This window comes from Bubalus bubalis, chromosome 2 (assembly GCF_019923935.1).
Source record: "Bubalus bubalis isolate 160015118507 breed Murrah chromosome 2, NDDB_SH_1, whole genome shotgun sequence".
NCBI classification, from domain to species: Eukaryota; Metazoa; Chordata; class Mammalia; order Artiodactyla; family Bovidae; genus Bubalus; species Bubalus bubalis.
Window position 1 is genome coordinate 159,799,766 of NC_059158.1, and position 19,325 is coordinate 159,819,090.

The 19,325-nt window shown below is 52.9% G+C and overlaps 1 protein-coding gene across 5 annotated transcripts; it reads left to right on the plus strand.

Annotated features, from left to right (window-relative positions):
- The first annotated feature begins 4,107 nt into the window (after positions 1-4,107).
- LOC102415246 (serine/threonine kinase 11 interacting protein) lies at positions 4,108-19,011 on the plus strand. Of its 5 annotated transcripts, XM_025278330.3 has the most exons (25): positions 4,108-4,184; positions 4,368-4,440; positions 7,148-7,353; positions 7,564-7,638; positions 7,792-8,010; positions 8,388-8,495; positions 8,621-8,692; positions 9,735-9,861; positions 10,124-10,227; positions 10,342-10,437; positions 10,687-10,728; positions 10,913-11,059; positions 11,230-11,314; positions 11,862-12,170; positions 12,313-12,518; positions 12,821-12,937; positions 13,036-13,210; positions 14,819-15,049; positions 15,139-15,242; positions 16,183-16,280; positions 16,379-16,557; positions 16,765-16,846; positions 17,050-17,120; positions 17,622-17,869; positions 18,586-19,011. In XM_025278330.3, exons 2-25 carry the CDS (start codon positions 4,380-4,382, stop codon positions 18,733-18,735), a joined length of 3,312 nt encoding a protein of 1,103 aa, XP_025134115.3. In that variant the 5' UTR covers positions 4,108-4,184; positions 4,368-4,379; the 3' UTR covers positions 18,736-19,011. The 5 variants fall into 5 exon arrangements, with proteins under 5 accessions (XP_025134115.3, XP_006059007.3, XP_025134112.3 ...); XM_006058945.4 differs by lacking the exon at positions 4,108-4,184 and having other exon boundaries at positions 7,915-8,010; XM_025278327.3 differs by lacking the exons at positions 4,108-4,184; positions 10,687-10,728.
- Positions 19,012-19,325: the final 314 nt, after the last annotated feature.

The window sequence follows — 19,325 nt, forward strand, 5'->3', positions numbered from 1 at the left end:
TTCCCATGAGCTTGAACAGCAAATGTAGTTCTCATACCATCTTTTCCTTTTTGTGTTCTGAATTAAACCCAAGGTCAATCTTTTTATAGCCCTTCTTAGCCCTCTTCTCAGATGATTCCATGGGCTGCCAGGATAGATAATGAAAAGAATTAAAGGCACTCTCAGGTGACCTCAGGTTTACTATAAAGCCACTCAGGGAATCCCTCAGTGTACTTTGTGCAGAACTGCAATTCCTCCTGGGCTGGGTGACCATGGCTGCTGCTGGGTCACCGAAACATTATTTTGCAGCTTCTCAGCCAGCTGTTTATTCTCAGGCTTTCGCTGATTTTGCATTGAACTTGGCATCTGCTTCTCCAGCTTTCCCTCCGTGCACCTAACATTCAGTCTCTCCTGTAACCAGGCAGGATGGGCTTGCTTAGTTGTGGTCCAACGCAGAGTTCTCAAGCCAGATCTCCTCCAAAACTGCTGATTTGTCCCATATATTTGATTGTGGTGACTCGGTCAGTTCCTGGACCAGTCTTTTGTGGCTCAGTCTGGGAGCGGAGCCAAGAGACATGATATGTGGTTCTAACATAGACTGCCTCTGACCACTGAATTCTGGGGCTGTGGGTGCCAGGCACACAGACTAACTAGTACAAACTCTTTTACCAAAATCTACTTTTGGAGGTTAATATTTGCACCTCTTCATTCCCTTCCATATTCCCCCCAACCCTTGCCTTTCCACTCCACGAAGATACCTAGCTGATGAAACAAAGCATCCAATTTCACCCTTCCTACCCACAATGCAATTTCAAGTGTGAAATTTTCATTACAAAGGAATCCTTAGGTTTCGGTCATCTGATCTGTTGCAGGAGGCTGTTGCACCGGAGTGGTGACGTCCAGGTCAGAGACGAGGCTCATGTCCTAAAGATGAACTATTACTTCTGTTCCCCATGGGCAACAGTCCAGGGGATTGCATGCTCCAAGGCTGCAGAAACAAACAAGCACTGGACCACGATGCTGAGGTTTACATTCTCTGGTGGCTGATTTTGTCATTCTTGTATGAAGATACCTTTCCTTCCTTCTCTCCTTCCTTGCTGCCTAAGCTAGTCACCAGCATAACTTCCTTTACCCCTTTAGTAACAAGCATTTTGCGGATGCTACCCCAGGGAACTTGAGGTGTCAAGCAGCTTTCACTGCTGCTTATAGCTCACTTTCCTCCTCACAATAATATGGAGATGAAACCTGATGCACATTTCTGATTTTAGGTGGAGTGTGATTCCTGTGGCATAAAACTCAGAAGGGTGTTTGTAAATTAAGAGCATAATGTCATAGCATTTCTTTGAGAAACATAATTTCATTCATGATAATATGGAAAAGTCCCTGATGCCAGGAAAGATTGAGAGCAAGAGAAGAATGGGGCCACAGAGGATGAGACAGTTAGAAGGCATCACTGACTCAATGGACCTGAGTTTGAGCAAACTCAGGAAGGTAGTGAAGTACAGGGAAGCCTGGCATGCTGCAGCTTTTGGGGGTGCAGAGTCAAACATGACTTATTGACTGAACAATATGCAATTATGCAGTAGCAAGGCCTGTATATTATATTCTAAGGATAATTTTTTTGAAATGACATTGCATGTTTTTTAAATTAAGATAATAATTCTTTAAGAGGTGAATTTGAATTCAAACTTTAAAGAGTCCTTAGAGTTAATTTTTAAAAGAATGTTTAGCTCTTTGATCCTCCTGGAATTTAATTTGTGTGATGTAAGGTTAGGAACTTAAGTTTTTTTCAGATGGAGAGCTAGTTGTTCCAAAACTATGGAACAACTCACATTTTTATACCATTAAAGTCAATTGGAGAGGAAATGGCAACCCACTCCAGGATTCATGCCTGGAGAATCCCATGGACAGAGGAGCCTGGCAGGCTACAGTCCATGGGGTGGCAAGTTGGTAATGACTTAGCGACTAAAAAGAGAAAGAGTAAAAAAAAAGTTGCCATGTAATCTTAGTTGTTTCTGTTGATATTTGTCTATCTCTTTGTCAGTATCATGCTGCTTTGGTTACTGTGGCTTCATAGGTCACTCTGCTATCTGGTAGGGCATGGCCCCTCCAAGTGCCTCTTGTTCTATTTTCTCCTCAAAGCTTCTTGGCAGTGCTCGTATGTTTAGTCTTTCAGAAGAATTTTAGAATCAACTTGTCAAGTTCCAAAATCTTACCATTGAAATTTTGATGGAAATTACATTAAATTGACATCAGTATAATATTGAATCTTTTCATTAGAACATGTTATCTTTTCAATTACTTAGGTCATTTCTAATGTCCTTAAAATTCTCTGGTTTTCTTCATATAGATAATGCACATTTCTCAAATATAGGTGTATGCTGTCTTTTTTTTTTTTTTTTTTTTTTCTGTTATGGTAAAAGGGTAATTTTTTTCCCTTTAAGACTTTTAAGTTTTTGCAAAGGTTTTGTCTTAGTCCAGGTCCTTATGGCAGCACTTTACAGAAATACACTCTAACTTGGAAAAAAGGGAGTCAGGTGGGGTGGGGAGAATTCATTGGAAGGTGGCCAAGGCATCCCCTCCAGGCAAGGGCAGAAAGGGGAATGGGCCTCACAGAGGACTGGGAAAAAAAAGCTGCTTAGTCTCTTGTTGCCGCTTCTCTTAGGAGCTATTTTCTTCTTCCAGTTAAGCTTTCTTTGCTGCTCTTTGCTCCCACTTTTACATTCAAGAGGATGCAAAACAAATCTGGTGGGGGTCGGGGTGGGGGGGTTGGAGGCTACCCATATGAATGGTGAAGAACTCTGTGGGCTGGAGAGGCACACCTGAAATTGATTTCAAAGCACTGCAATGTCAGAAACATCAAAACAATCTGTCTCTTCTTGTCTAAAAAGGTTAGAATTTGCAGTAGCCCTATGGGAGAACCCACTCCCTAGTTCCAGCCATTCCCTAGTTCCAGGCCTTTGATAAACGGGGACTGACAATCATCACCTTTATGGGATTAATAATCAACAAAAATATATTGAGGTCCCACTGTTACTTTATATTTGTATACTGCTTTGCTGTTCATGATGCGCTTCCTCTTAGTCTGTTTCACTTCTTTTAAGCTCTGGGTTCAAGTCACATATAGTATGCCATAGTCGCTAAGTTGTGTGCTTTAGAGGCATAAATTGCCATTTCAAATATTTTGTCTTCAGAAAAGAAGATCCTTCAAATTTTGTAACTCGGAATAAAAATGACTATGACCTTATTCCTACCCTCAACTGGCCTACCACTAATTTTAAAAATAAATCAGAAGATTGGGCATTACATTAAAAAAAAAAAAACACCCTCCCTGAAAACAAGAAATTCTGTTAAAGAGGCATTGCATTACTCGTTAATTCTGTAGTCGACGTCTGTATTTCACCGGGACCAGGTGAAAGCTACAATGGGAACTCGGCAGTCTTGGAGCTATCGGTTACTAATTGAATGACCTTCCCAAGTAACATAGGCTTTTGTGAATCTATTTTCACATTTTCAAACTCGAAACAGTAACTTTTAAATTCAAGTGTTAGGAGTCGAAACAAAGGAAAAATAAAGGACCTGGTGCACGTGGAGCGTTATGAAGCTAATGTGAGAGGCTGATATTCACGAAGGAAAAAGAAAAGCGAGTCTGGAGGAAGATGAAGGAAAAAGGGTCGAAGGGACCCCAGAAATGGCACCTTCGCCAGCCCCAGCTCTTTCACACAGATGTGAATAAACTGCCTCCCATGGCGGACACGCTCTCCTTTAACTGAAAAAGGAGTGTTTGGATGAGAGTTTGGGTAAGTCTTTTCCTCAGTAACAGAAAACTCCTTTTCTCTCAACTGTGCTTCCCCGCCCAATCTGGAAACAGGAGTCAGATTTTCCTCACTGACCCGGAGCGGCCCCAGCCGAGCTCAGTGGCTGTGTCAGGCCTTGCGGGGCCCACAGAGGGGCAGGGACGGCGGAGGCCCAGTTTGGGATTGGGGTCTGGGCTCCGGCAGCTGAGACGCAAAAGGACCGCCTTCGCCCGAACCAGCGGGCACCGCCCCCATTCGACACGTTCGCACGACTTACCCCATGGTTTCCGGCAGCGCTGGCTTACTTTTCGGCCGTCCCTTCCGAGCGCCTTTCTTCCGGGGCGGGACTTCCTGTCTATTATTGATAGGCGCCCGGCTGTAGAGCTGGTGGGAGGATCACACAGGAAGGTCAGTCTAGCTGGTCAGGTCTTATGCTCTTTGAAAGGGAACCAAAGAGGAGCTCTTTCTCGCCCTCTTGTTTGCTTTTTTTTTTTCTCCGCGAGGCTTCGGTTTGCGCGGACGTCCTGGCGTTTTGGCTCTGCTACCACCTGAAGCTCTTCCGCTTCCTCCTTTCTCTGGCTCCGCCCCCAGCGTCCTGTGGCCATGACGACCGCTCCGCGGGACTCACTGGTGTGGAAGCTCGCGGGGCTTCTGCGCGAGTCCGGTGAGTGAACTTCCGGTTGGGCTGAGGCTGGGCGAGAGGGGGAACTTCCTACGTTCCAGAGACTTGCCTCGTTAGGAGTCATGAGGTTACAGCTGTTTAGGGTCACGAGGGTTTGGGTGTCAAAGAATTAATTTCTCTACTCCTCCCAGTTTGTTCGCTCTGTCGCTCTTTGTCTTTGACTGTCTAAACCTTAGCCATCCTTCTAGGCCAAACTTGGGTGCCACTTTCTTCATGCGTTCTCTGATACTCATAGATCGGAGTGATCGTTACTTGGCCGTAAACCCTTTTAGACCAAGGACTAGTCATAATCGTTGATCTGTGCTGCTGACTTAAAAAAAGCGTTATTTGGACAAAATGAGGACTATAGCCCATGAGCAGCATCTCAGATGGCTCTGAGAAACTGCTCCAAAGAGGTAGGGAGTAAGGTCAGTATATATGTGATTTTGGTGGAGAGAGAGTAAATGCTATCAAGCACATATTTTTTGCAGACCGTTTCTGCTAGTGATGAGCAGCAGTTGAAACCACGAAGGATTTTAGTGTTTTTATGAGGAGTGCTAGATGTGAAGAGATACAGAAGAATTGGGCTCATAATAAAATTGGCTCCTGAAAATATGCAACTATCTGAAGACCTGTGATGCTAGGTTTTTTTTGTTGTTGTTCCAGAGCACCGAGCTCCTCATTTCTGCTCTCCACCCTAAACTTTTCAGGGGGTGTCCAGAATCAGCAGCTGCAGTAGCACATGATTTAATCCTTGTAGAGGTGGATGACAAGTGCCAATGGCAAGTGCCACATTGTAGTTGACAGTGGCAAAGCATGAAGTATAGGATAATTAAAAGCCCCTGGGTTGGAATCCCAGCTCTTTCAAACATGACCAAATTGTTCAAGTTTTCTGAGCCTTAGTTCTTCCTCATCAGCAAAATGGAATAATGATTATACTTAACTGAAAGATTGCTATGGGGATTCATTTTAATTCACATAAAGCATTTAGAACAGTGATTGCATATATAGTAAGCACTCAAAGTTGGTAGTAATTATTATAGTTTCTTTCTTCTGAGCCTAGGCACAGTGGAGCCATTGTAGATGTTCGGTAATGGTTGGCCTTAGTTGAAGAAATTCTGGCTGACTTTGAGAACAGATGGAAGTAACAACTTTCTATCAGATTTATGATCTCAATTGATATTCTTAACTTTTCTGCGCTCCAGTTTCCATATTTGTAAGATGGTATTGACAGTGCTTTTTAGGAGATTTTGGTGAAGTTTAAATGGAATAACATGTGTCTGGCACATATTATTCAATGTTAGCTACCTTTTCATCTCTCTGCACTCCTGTTGATGGTATCTGTATAGCATTTTTACTTTCTGGCTTGTAGTATTAACTGTGCACATGTCTTATCTCCTCTTCTAGACTGGGAGGCTCTTTTGGGGTAGGGAGAGTCCTTAAACCTTATCTGTATCTATCCTTACTGTCTAGTACATAGAAAATCCTTCATACAAGGGTGTAGGATTTGATAACTTATTTAGCAAGAATCTGACTTCGTTCCAGAGGGTAGGGCTGATGGGGTGTGTGTGTGTGTGTGTGTGTGAGTCCATGCACACAGGCACACAAGTGACTAAAGGTGTAGCAGGAGGGAGAGTGTTACAGTGATGGAATAGTTTTATATCTTGATTGTAGTAGTTACAGGAACCTACATGTAACAAAATGGCATAGAACTATACACCTTGTCCAACTATACAATGCTAATTTCCTGATTTTGATATTGTACTCCACATAAAATAAAACCATTGGTGGTTACAAATAAGGGTATGGGGATCTCTCTGTATTATTTCTGCAAAATCGTTTTAATCAATCCTTATTTTTTCCAAGAAACTTAAAAATCTCTGTACCTACCTTGTAGTTGCACTTTTACTTATTTTTATTGAAGTATAATTTATTTACAGTGTTATGCCAAGCTCTGCTGTATAGCAAAGTGACTCAGTTATACACACATATACATTCTATTCTTTTCCACTGTGGTTTATCACAAGGTATCGAATATAGCTCCCTGCTCTATACAGTAGGACCTTGTAGCTGTATTTTTTTAGATGCAGTAATGAATACCAGAAGATGCCCTCAAGGACGAGAGAAGGCAGTTTTAATGTGGAGAGCAGCAGCAATACCTTAGTGCTTAAATGAGTGGTTACTTTTTTGACATGCATTTTAGTGTTGTTTGAAAGTTTCTGTAAGTGCACATGTTCCTTGTACAATGAGACAAAGAAATACAGATAAAACTTCTCGTTCGCTCTCATATAAAGTGAGTAATTATGGTGAAAAGTTCAGCAGCGGCGCATGCTGAGAAAGCTTCCTGGAGAAGGTGGCTCTTGGGCTGGGCAGAGTGGAAGGGGGTGTGTCAGAAAATGAGGAAGCTGCGAACCGGTGCTCTTGCCAGCACTATGAGTATGCCAGGCTCTTTTGAGCAGAAGACGAAGGGAAATTTAGAAAAGCTGGAGTCTTGTAGTGAAGCAATCTATCAGGTGGAAAAGTTAGGACATTTTGAAAGATAGAGGAGAGCCATGAAGACTTGAGCAAGGAAGAGTGGTGAAGTTGGATCCTGTTGTGGAGAATGGAAACGGGTCTGTGAATAGGAGTGGGTGTATCCTGGGGTCGTAAGTCTTAGAATGAATGGCAAGAGCCTTTTCTTATGTCCTCTTGTCTGCCCCTCTCCCTGTAGGGGATGTGGTGCTGTCTGGCCATAGCACCCTGACCCTGCTGACTGCCACATTGCAGCACCTGAACCATGTATTCGAGCTGCATCTGGGGCCATGGGGCCCCGGCCAGACAGGCTTTGTGGCTCTGCCGTCCCACCCCGCTGACTCGCCCATCATCCTCCAGCTTCAGTTCCTCTTTGACGTGCTGCAGAAAACGCTTTCACTCAAGGTTCTGGGGTGGGGATGGGGTCGGGGGTACTGATAGCACAAGAGAAGAGTGGAGGTGGGGCTGGGGGTGTGGATGCATGCGCAAAATATACAGGGCCCAGACCCAGGTGAGGAGAGAGATGTGCTTGGCAGTGCTAGGGAAGAGAGGCCAAGGAAAGGGACATGTGCCAGGCCTCAGTGACCTGAGTAGTTTTTTTTTTTTTTTTTTTAGCTGGTCCATGTCCCAGGTCTTGGCCTCTCAGGGCCCATCAAAATTTTTCCCTTCAAGTCCCTTCGGCAGCTGGAGGTATGGGGCACTGGGGGATGTTGGTGCACAAAACCCAGCTTGAGCAGACATTTGGGGCAGGAACAGGGAAGTGGCCCCTTGGTGGGGTGTGGGGGGCAGACCGAAGTGTGCTTGTTGCTCTTCAGTGATGCACCACCTACTCTTCCATTTAAGGCTGCCCTGAACCATAGGTGGCTTTGTCATCATTCCCCTCCTCCCCACTGGGAGGTGGGGATGAGACATCTGTCCGTTGAAGCTCAGTCTCCCTCCCTCCCTCCGTCCCTTCGCTTGCTCCAGCTCCGAGGTGTCCCCCTCCACTGCCTCCGTGGCCTCCGTGGCATCTATTCCCAGCTGGAGACCCTGATCTGCAGCAGGAGCCTCCAGGCATTAGAGGTAAGGAAGGTCAGGGGCAAGCCCGGCAGCCTTGTCCTGAGGGACGTGGAGGACCAAGTGCTGATGTTCCTGCTTCTCTGCAGCCTGCCCTGCCTCCTGCTAGACAGGGTCTTCTCTCCCTCTGCTGTGTTCCCACAGCCCTCTGTGCCTGTCTAGTTACAATCACACCGAACATATTGTATTCGACATTCTCACGTCTACCTCCCCCGCTGCTCTGTCTGCTCACATTTTTGGAAAGGGGGCCTTGGGCTTTCTTTAAGTCTGCATCTCCAGACAGAGCTCAGTATATAGAGTGAATGCATGGCCAGGTGACAGAGCGTGGCCTTGGTGTGGTGGGGGGCGGAGAGTGGAGGTAATAGCACCCGCCGTCTGCGCAGGAGCTGCTGTCAGCCTGCGGTGGTGACCTCTGCTCTGCCCTGCCCTGGCTGGCTCTGCTGTCTGCCGACTTCAGCTACAATGCCCTGACTGCCTTAGACAGCTCCCTGGTGAGTGAGCCTCAGGAGGGGCTTTGGGAAACTGGGGAACGACAGGCATGGGCCCTTAGGGTGGAGGGCCAGTTGGCTGCCTGGGGATGTCTGATTTTCTGCTTCCCATCCCTATCCCCCCTCAGCGTCTCTTGTCAGCTCTTCGCTTCTTGAACCTGAGCCACAATCAAGTCCAGGACTGCAAGGGCTTCCTGATGGTGAGTATGAACAGCCTGGCTGGGCGGGTGCCACCTGGGCCTCCACTTGTTCTGCTCAGACCTTCTCTTCTAGACTCCTTTTGCTCCCACCTTGCTCTTGGCCTCCCACCTGCCACCCCCCTGCTTCCCCACCCCTACTCCCTATGGAGTCGCATCCTGGGAGGCAGTACTCTTTGGAGGCACAGACTCTGGCATAAGACAAACCAGTGTTCAAACCTCAACTCTTAATCTCCATGGGACAAATTAGTTAACCTCTCAGTTTTTTTATCTGTAAAGTACACATCATAGGAGTACCTACTTTTATAGTATGAACATGATTGTGAAGAGTATCTGATATTACTTAGCTCAGGGTCTAGCTCAGTAAAGGGTAGCTTTCATGATGAACTTGAAGAATCCTTTTCCCATGTCTCTCTGTCAGAGATAAAGCTGGATTCTGGTTAAAATGGCAAAAAACTATTGGTGATATTTAATTAGTAGTAAAACTATTTTAATCAGTCATAAGCTTTTCGGTGTGAACTGAACTCCAGTTTGACTTGTGCAGAGGTGAGTGTTTTCAAGGGAGCATGAGGCAGTGGGAAGTGGGACAGTGGGGGCTTGGGCAGATTCTCTCTTTGACCAAACCCTAGTCGGGTTCCTCTGAAGTTGGCAAAGTGGACGTGTACGAAAAACAGGAAGGGGTGTTCGTCCATGTGAACCTGTCTGGTTTGCTAACTGGCTCTTGTCAAAGCCCCACGGAGGCAGAGAGCTGGGCCCTATCTTTCAGGTATTGTCTGAAGCAAACTAAATCCTTCTGCCACCTTGAGTTTTCCTGGGCAGTGATGTCAGGGGACTGGGGTGATCATTCCAGAGCTGTGAGAAACGGGTAGATTTGTTCGTCTTAACGTGGGGGTTGATAGAGGGGCAGGTGAAATCATTTGGGCTGAGAATCTGTAGTCTTTGTAGGTCAAGTTTGAGGCCTAGTCAAGAAGAGGATTCAGAGAAGCCTGGCCAGAGTGTGGTCAAGGAGAGACTGTTTGTTACTGCCCCCTCCATCCCCTCCCAGGATTTGTCTGAGCTCTGTCACCTGGATATCTCTTATAACCACCTGCGTTTGGTGCCGAAAATGGGACCCTCAGGGGCTGCTTTGGGAACCCTGATTCTGCGGGGCAATGAGCTCCAGAGCCTGCATGGTGAGTGGGGGAGTGTGCTGGGGCAGGGGAGCAGTCCAGCATGGAAAGGAATGGGGGCAGTATGAGACTCAGGGTGGCCTGGGATCCGTGTGCCTACCAGAGCCTCCTGCAGCCTTCAGACAGGTGTGGGATGCCCAGGCTGGCCTTTCTGCCATGCCTTCCCCTGGCACGCCCCCTCTAGTCCACTCCACCCCATCCCACGCCCCTCCACCCTTGCTCACCCACAGCCTTGCTCACACCTCTCCTCTCATCTCTGCCCCAGGCCTGGAACAGCTGCGGAACCTGCGGCACCTGGATGTGGCCTACAACCTGCTGGAGAGACACAGGGAGCTGGCGCCACTGTGGCTGCTGACAGAGCTGCGCAAGGTGAGGACCAGGGAGCCGGCTTCGTGCCCTCCTCCCCCCATGCTGAGTTGGTCAGCCCCCTTACTCATATAAGGAGGCCCCAGGCCCACCTCAGTCTCCTCTTCCTGTGCCCAGCTCTACCTGGAGGGGAACCCTTTGTGGTTCCACCCTGAGCACCGAGTGGCTACTGCCCGGTACTTGTCGCCCCGTGCCAGGGACACTGCTGCTGGGGTGAGTGGTCTGCCCATGTCTGCTCTGCATTCCCTTTCCTGCCTAGGCGTCCTTCACCCCTGCATGCTCTTGCCTTTCCCCACATCCCTTGGTGAGGGACCGAGGCCTCAGGCTGCTGGCTTATTATGCCTTTCCCCCTCATTGAAGCTGCTGGTCCTTACAGGACTAGGAGGGCTCCCAACCCTGGCTAGGGGCTCCCCAGAGTGTGTGCTCCCACCGACTCCGCCCTCCCCTTTTATCTCTGCTCAGTTCCTTCTCGATGGAAAGGCCTTGTCACTGACTGATTTACAGGTTCGTGTGGCGGGAGTGACGGGGCGGAGGTGAAGGAAGGGCGCTAGCCGAGGGAAACAGGGGGGTGTCCAGGAAGGGTCTGTCCGATCAGCTGGAAGGTAGGCCCCGTCTCTCGGTGAGCGTGGGCGGAAGAGGGGTGCGCCCTGGCTCCGACCTCTGTCTCCTTCCTTTTGTCCCATGCCAGACCTCCACGTCCTCGGGGCTCAGCACCTCGGTACCACCTCCGCCCTGGCCAGTGGGGAGTACGATCGAAACCTCCGGTGGCCCTGACTTGAGTGACAGCCCCTCGTCAGGGGGCGTTGTGGCCCAGCCCCCGCTCCGCAAGGTGAAGGTAAATGGGGTCCTAGGCTGCCTCATGCCTGGTCCTGGGTGTGTTTACGGGGGCTACAGAGGTCCTGGGAGTGGTCAGGGCATGTCCTTGCCTGCGGGTGGGTGTTCTGGGTGGGTTGGGTGGAAGGCCACTGGCTTTCATAGAATGTGGGGTCTGTCTCCCAACCTCAGAGCCGAGTCCGCGTGAGGCGGGCGAGTATCTCGGAACCCAGTGACACCGACCCAGAGCCCCGGACACTGGACCCCTCCCCGGCTGGTGAGTCAGCTCACGCCCAGCCCCCCGGCCTCAGTCCCACGCTCTCCAGTCTTCTAGTTGGGAGGACTTCTCTTTTTGGTGGAGTGGAACATTGCGGGTACCTCGTCGTCCTTCCTGTTTCAGTCTGGGGAAAGGAGAAGAGACTGCTCCTGGGCAGCACTTTCCAAAGGGTTTTTCAGGGAACATTATCTTTGTTCGATGTCAGCGGGTCGGATAATGAGAGGATCCTGTGGCCCCATCAGTTTGGAAAAAGCTGGGTTAAACTAGAGGACGTCTCCAGACCTTAAATGCGCTGCCCTGTCTCTTGAATCTCTCTAAGCGGCAGGCGCTTTGTGCTTCTGAATTGCACGTGACCTCAGTGTTGCATAGAACTCGTTTCAGCACCTGCTGCCGAAAGGGCAGACTTCGGCTTCCCTCTGAACTGGCCGTCCCCTGCCGCCACACCCCCTTTTTTACCTCACCCTGAGAAGCACGCCCATAAGATGGGGCGGCTGGGGATCGTGGTGGGGCCGGGCTTGCTAAGCCGTGTGCTCCCCCACCTCCCCAGGGTGGTTTGTGCAGCAGCATCGGGAGCTGGAACTCATGAGCAGCTTTCGGGAGCGGTTTGGCTGCGACTGGCTGCAGTATCGGAATCACCTGGAGGCCTCTGCCTTCAGCACACTGTCCCCGGACGCCCCGAGCCCAGGGCCTGCGCCCAGCCCTCCACCCCCTGAGAAGGACTCGCCACAGGAAGTGGCAGAGGAGGTCTGGCCGGAGCCGGAGCCTCGGGAGGAAGAGGAGCTGGAAAAGCAGGGAGAAGAGGAGCTGGAGAAGCAGGGAGAAGAGGAGGGAGGAGAGGAGCAGAGTGAAGTGGAGGGTGAGCGTTCGCTGGCCGTGAGGGGGCCCGGAGCCAGGTGGTGGTCGTGTGTCCGGGAGTCAGGAGAGCCCAAGGGTGGGGACGGATGGCCGCCCCATAGCAGGGGCCGCATCACGGTGTCCCACTCTCTGTCTCTCCTCAGTGGAGCTCTGCCGGCCCATGTTGGTGTGTCCCCTAGAGGGGCCCGAGGGCGTGCGGGGCAGGGAGTGCTTTCTCTGGGTCACTACGGGCCACCTGTTTGAGGTGGAACTCCAAGCAGCTCGAACCCTGCAACGGCTTGAGCTCCGGAGTCTGGAGGCAGCTGAGATAGAGGCAGAGACCCAGACCCAGAGCGAGCAGGTGCCTGAGGTGAGTGGTAAGGACCAGGGCTTCTGGGAGGGGTGCTAGGCTTTTTTTTCTGGAACTGACTCTTGACAACCTGGTCAGGCACTGGGCCGGGGTTTCCCATACTCTGCCACTGCGCTTGGAGCCGGGGAGGGGCACTAAGGGGCAGAGGCAGGCCCCAGGCGGCTTGGAGGCTTGGCCGAGGGGCAGAGCTCCTGGGCTGCAGCATGGCTGTCAGCAAAAGCATTTTTGTGGAGTCTAGAGCGATCGTTTCCGTCACGCTCTCAGCATAACCCTAATCCCACTGACCACCTCTTCCTGTGCAGAGTTCAGATCCACAACCCCAGGGCCCCATCCTTGTTCTCCGCTTCTCCTACATTTGCCCCGACCGGCAGCTGCGTCGCTACGTGGTGCTGGAGCCGGATGCCCAGGCGGCTGTCCAGGTGACGGAACCTAGCGCGGGGCCCAGGCAGCTGGGGGAGGCTGGAAGCCTGAGGACTCGGGTCCTGCTCACGGCTGTGTCCGGCCCACCCTGTCTCAGGAGCTGCTAGCTGTGCTGACCCCAGCAGCCACCTCTCAGCATCAGCTTGAGGAAGCGGGGCCCCCACCAGGGGACAGACTCCAGTGTCTGCGCTGTGGCCATGAGTTCAAGCCAGAGGAGCCCAGGTTGGGGCTGGACAGTGAGGAAGGCTGGAGGCCACTGTTCCGGAAGACAGGTACCAGCCCTGCCCTTGACCTCAGTGTCCATGCACCTCCTGCTGCTTCAGGGAAAATGGCTTTGAGCTGGGAGCGTGGAGGGGGAGCCCTAGGGAAGAAAGGAGCGGGGGCCAACTTTTTAGCCTGGAGGAAAAATTAAAACTGTCTGCCTGCCACATTTACAAAAAAACCCTACATCCTCTTTTTCTCTTAAGTCAGGAAGTACAATCTCTGTAACTGCTTAAATATGCCCATTATTTTTCCATAACTTGGAGCATTTCCCTCCTTTTTTTTGGCTACTATTTCAGAAGCCATGTAAAACATACGAGCACTCCCTGCAGCGCTGGGCTGTCTGGCAGCCGCAGTGGGATGCTGTGTGAGGGGGCTTAGGTTGTCCTTCCCTGACTGACCCTGTGAGTCAGTTGAGTAACACTTCGTGGCATTTCTTCACACCCTGTTTGTTAAGATGACAGATTTTTCCACTGCAGACCAGTCAAAAAGCCGTGTCTTTGAAGACATTGAAGAGGAAAAAAATATTCTTGGTAACACCTGCACTGAAATGTTTGATTTTTATTAATTGCGTTTTTTTTTTTTTCCTGGAAGTAGCTGAAATAGGGATTTAAATTTTATTCAGAAACTGAGCCCTCTTCATTCGTTCTCCAACCTGAACTTGCCTGGGCAGCTGCAAGCCCAGCAGTACAGTATGTATAACAGAAACAGCCTTACCCTGTCCCAGACCCTGTCTGTACTCCAAGGGTCATGTGGCCCTGGTGTCCCTTCCGTGGTGGCGTTAGTCTTGTACATTCCTATGTGCTCCGGTCTCTTTTGATCTGAGCCTCAGTCACCTTGTCTGAGCAAAGAAGAGGATGGACTTGGCCCGTGACATGAGGAGATTTCAGTGTGATGGAACAGCACCGGCACCATGCCTGGCTCAGAGCCGAGGTTTCCACACACAGTAGCTCCCACCTTGACCCCAGCTATATGGCCTTGACAGGACGCATCAGTGACTCCATCTTTGCTTTCCTCACTTGCACAATAGGGTCAGGAGAGTTTCGATACAGCTGTCAAAGGGTCTAGCACGTTCCAGCATGTCATAGCTGCTCAAAGAGTGTCTCTCGTCTCGTCGCTGATCTGTGTCAGGTTTCTTTACCCAATTCCATTCACTCGTCCTGACAACCTTCTAGGATTGTCATCATTCCCATCTCACAAATGGGGAACCAAGCACAGAGAACCTGGAATTGGACCCTTATCTGTTGTTTTCAGGCTCTCAGACTTCAAGTACATACCCAGCCCAGGGCTGTGGAGGGGGCCCACAGCAGGGCCTGGGTGGGTGTGGCCCTCTCTGAAAGGGCCTCCTGAAATGAGAAGGCAGGTGTATTGAGCTTGTGGGCCTGCTCATCTGTCACTGGGATGGGGAGTGATTGGTCAGCAGTTTGGCCTGCCGAGGGCATCAGGTCGGGTGGGAGCACGGGGAGCATGTGAGGCTAGAGATAGGGCCCAGGTGAGTCCCAGAGTCGGGAGGGAGTATTGTGAGCACAGTGGGGCGGGGTCGGGGGGGAGGGATGTTATGTGTGTGTATATGTGTGTGTATGTGTGTGGTTGATGAGCTGTGTCCATCCCCCCTCCAGAATCATCTGCTGTGTGTCCATACTGTGGCAGTGATCACGTGGTTCTTCTGGCCGTGTCCCCGGGAACCCCCAGTGGGGAGCGGAGACAGGAAGAGCAATCGCTGGCCCCTTCGCAGTCCCTGAGCACTGGCCACGACCCTCCTGGCCACAGTGACCCCAGCAACGGGGCTGGCAGTGCCCCATCCCAAGCCCCGGCCTCCCATGACCACCACAGTTGGAGCCTCAGCCCGCGTGAGTCTAGGCGAACAGAGGCAGGTGGTGTTGGGGGAGGGTTGCTGGGGTGGCCGGGGCGGGCTGACGGCCCGCCACTCACCCCCCAGCCCCTGAGCGCTGCGGCCTCCGCTCCGTGGACCACCGACTCCGGCTCTTCCTGGACGTCGAGGTGTTCACAGATGCCCAGGAGGAGTTCCGGTGCTGCCTCAAGGTCTGTGCCAGCCTGGCCCTGCCCTGTGTCCCCCAGCCTGTTTCCAGCACAGCAAACTGGGCAGTCATTCTGGAGCCACCAGGCTCGGCTTCCAGTTTGAATGCCGGCAGTGACTCTCAGTGTGGCTGTGGACCTGCTCCTTGGTGTTTGAGCCTCCGAAGTCTCCCCTTTCCCATGGGGAGGACCCTGCTCACCTCACAGGGTGTGGGGCACACATGGGAGCCAGTGTCTGCGGGCTGTCTGGCACAGCCTCTGGCTGTTGTTGCCACAGATCCCTCTCTGGATCTGTGAGCACTTGTGGGACACCGAGGGCCTAGAGTACTGCAGTCTTGCTCTCCATCGTCCCTCCTGGTGTGAGGAACAGGCAGCCACGATGAGGTGTGCCTGTGCCGGAATCAGGCTCAGGTCCTTGATAGGCATGTGATCCAGCCTGTGGGGGCCTGGGAAGCCTCTCCTTCCTGCAGGATGAGTGATGGGAGGGAGAAAAAGAGTGTTCTAGGGAAAGGAGGCAGCAACTGCTCTCAGGCCTGAGAGGAGCTCGTGGGGAGAAGTGACTGTGAGCGGCGCAGCCAGGGTGTGGGCGGGGCAGGTGTCCTGAGAGGAGCCTGGAAGCATCATCTGGTGTCTGCCGCGTAGCTCGGACTTGATCCCACGGCCTGTGGCGCCTCTGAAGTCTGGGGATCTGGGGAGTGGTGGTGGGTTTTGTATTTGGGGGCAGTCGTCCTCTCAGAGGGTGGGCTGCAGGGGGTGAGATGGTGGTCAGGGAGACCTGCTCAGAGCCTGACGTGGGTCCGAGTGTACGCGGGGCTGTGAGCTAGAGAGCGAGGCTGACGGAGGTGCCGGATGGGTGAGCAGTATCCCCAGGACACCTTGGTGTCCTCAATCTGCCGGCCGCCTCCCTAGTCCTCTCTGTTTCCTGCCAACCTCCTCTTCCCCTTAGGTGCCGCTGGCGTTGGCAGGCCACCCTGGGGAATTTCTGTGTCTCGTGGTTGTGTCTGACCAAAGGTTCTACGTGTTGAAGGTGACAGGGGAGATCTGGTGAGTGGGCGGGGCCGCTGCCAGGGAAGGGCCCGGGCCCCCACGCTCTGACTCTGCTCTCACTCTTTCCTGCCACTCTGCCCTCCCTGTCTCCACAGCGGGCCCCCGGCTAACTGGCTGCAGCCGGCCCTGGCCGTTCCCCTGCAGGATCTGCGGCACATAGAGCTGGGCCTGGCAGGACAGAGCCTGCGGCTGGAGTGGGCAGCCGGGGCAGGGGCCTGTGTCCTGCTGCCCCGAGAGGCCAAGCGCTGCCGGGCCTTCCTGGAGGAGCTCACCGGTGAGAAGGGGCAGGGGGAGGAGGGAGGCTGGGGCCAGGGGCTGTGGACCGCAGCACCAGGCGTGGCGCCCGCAGTGAAGACAGACGGGTAACAGGACCCATCCCTCTTGGAAGTTCTGCAGCATGGAGGATGGGAAGGTGTGGAGAGGTTGGGATGGAAGAGCCGGAGTCGTTGAGGGTTCCCTGTCCCCGGCTGGCTCTGTCCAGATGTCTTGCAGTCCCTGCCCCCCACACGGAGGAGCAGTTTCAGCGCCACGGAGGAGGAGGTGACCCCGAAGCACAGGCTCTGGTGAGTTGAGGAGGGGGCTGAGGCCAGGCTGAGGCCCAGATGGCTGCTCGTGGAGCACAGTTCCTCCACTCACAAGCCCCAGGTGGAATCTTGAGCCCCGCGCCTCCTGACCTGGGCCTGGCCTTCTCCTCACTCCACCCCACTGTGGCTCTTCCCACTCTGTGGCTGACCGCTCCTTCCTGGGCCTGCCGCCTTCTCCCTAGGCCACTGTTGAAGACAGACTCTTCCTCGGAGCCTCCCCGGTTCTTCTACCTTCGAGCGTTCCTGGTTGAAGGTGAGATCCGGCCCGGGCCTTCCAGCCGTCCAGCCCCCTGGCGCCTCTTCGTGCCTTTGTAGTAATTCAGTGCCGGGATGTGGACTTCCACCCAGTAACAGTCTCAGTGTCCCAGCCTCTCTGGAGGGTCCAGGGCGTGCCATGGGGTGTCTTGTTGCTCAGGGACCTTTGCTTTGGAGCCCAGGCTTTGTGGGAAGTAGAGCAGATCATCTCAGTCTGCCCTGTCCTACCCTTTTGGTGAAGGGGAGAGTGGGTGCATCTTTCTGATGTAGGGGTGGGAGTGGGGCAGGTTCTCTCTGACTTGGGCCTCAGAGGTTTTGGAGGCTAGAGATCCCTGGAGTTTGGGAAAGTAAGAACTGTGGTCCCCAGAGGCACAGGCCTTGGTGTGGCCGCCTCAGTGTGGTCACTCCTCCTCTCCGAGCAGCACTGGGACACCAGCCCGGGGATCTGGCTCTTCCACGGCCTTCATCTCTGGGCCTCACCCTGTCTCTTGTACCCTAGGACTGGCTGCCTGTCCTGTGTCCCTGTTGCTGACTCTGTCCACCCTGTACCTGTTAGATGAGGACCCTGCAGGGTCCCAGGCAGAGCCCCCTCCTCCAGCAGCATCTGGCGAAGCATCTGAGAAGGCCCCACCCCCCGGGCCAGGCCCCTCAGTGAGCGTCAGGGAGCAGCAGCCCCTCAGCAGCCTGAGCTCTGTGCTGCTGTATCGCGTGGCCCCGGAGGCCCTGCGGCTGGTCTTCTACGACGAGGTGTGGAGCGAATGAGAGAGAGGAGTGGGGAGGGGGCAGTGGGGGACGGTGCGGCAAGTGGGTCTAGGAAGTCTAGGATCTGGGCTCTAGGGAACCTAACCACAGGCAGTCGTGATGGCAGGGAATGCAGAGAACAGGGTGCTGGGACCTGGGAGCCCATCGTGGGGTGTGAACAGTAGCGAGGAAGCAGTTACGGGCGGTGGGAACACTGTGCACTTGAAGCCCAGCCTTGCGTGAGCTTGGAGGCCCTGATGAAGCAGGCGCCACTTGGAGTTTGTGTCTCTTTGGGCCTGTGCGCCAGCTGTGTGATTTTTACAGCCTCTACGTGAGGAGGCAGTATGGTTTTTAGCTCAATTACAGTTGAGGACTCTGGGGCTGGGGGGATGTTAACCAGCGGGCCCAGGTCATAAATGACGGAGCCAGGAACTAAGTCCCAGCGACTCCTTGGAGTTGACTCTAGAACTGAGAGTCTGAAAGCAGGGAGGATTAAAGACACAAAGTGGTAAACGAGAAAGCTCTTTTGGGGGGTCATCCATCAGTGCCAGTTGGGTTCTGTTTTAAAAGCTCAGAGTCAGGATCTTTTCCGGAGAGAGACAGGCCTGGGGACGAGAAGAGGCCTTGAACCGGGAGGGGCAGTGGGTCCTCCTGAGACCCGCCTGCCCCCCTGCTTGGGCACGGCCCTCGTGTGTCTCACCTCACTGCTGCTTCTATGCCAGGTGTCCCGGCTGGAGAGCTTCTGGGCACTCCGCGTTGTGTGTCCGGATCAGATGACGGCCCTGCTGGCCTGGATCCGGAAGCCCTGGGAGGAACTGTTTTCCATCGGACTCCGAACTGTGACCCAGGAGGCTCTGGACCTTGACCAGTGAGGCTGCCGGGCTGGCCCTGCCTGTGCCGTAGAAGCCACCGCTACAGATGTCCTCTCTCCAGACTCTGGCTGCTGACTCGTCTGGGCACTGGCCAGCAAGGCCCCGGCTGACCCCCGGCGCACGGGCAGGGTGAGAGGACTAGTCTGGCCTCTAGTTGACCTGGCCCCAGGGGATGGGCTGAGTGGTCAGGAGTGTTTCTCCTGTGCTTTCCTCAGGTATCAATAAAGCTGTTTCCATTCCAGATGCCCTAGGGGCACCTGGATGTGTCACTCGTGAGGCCTGGTGTCCTCCCACTTCTTACAGAGACTGCCCTGCCCGTGGCTTTTCCATAATGGACCAGCCAGGCAACCTCATTTGAACTGCGACACCAACCATCTTCCAACCCTGCTTTGGCTCCACCGATGGGATCAAGTTGGACTCCTACCCATGGGCACTCGTCCTCAGCCAGCAGCGCCTGTCATGTGACCTGGCGAGGAAATCCCTGCCCAGCCAACAGCTGGGCCAGTTAGGTTCCCACTCTCTCGAGTTTCAGCTGGGGACTAATGAGCATCTCAGGCCATTGGTGGTGCGAGCTGGAAAGGAGTGTGACT

Coding starts and splice junctions, on each gene's coding strand:
- LOC102415246 (XM_025278330.3), top strand. CDS start 4,380: ATGACGACCGCTCCGCGGGACTCACTGGTGTGGAAGCTCGCGGGGCTT. Junction 7,639..7,791: donor AGTCCCTTCGGCAGCTGGAG/GTATGGGGCACT, acceptor CTTCCATTTAAG/GCTGCCCTGAACCATAGGTG. Junction 10,228..10,341: donor TGCTGACAGAGCTGCGCAAG/GTGAGGACCAGG, acceptor TCCTGTGCCCAG/CTCTACCTGGAGGGGAACCC.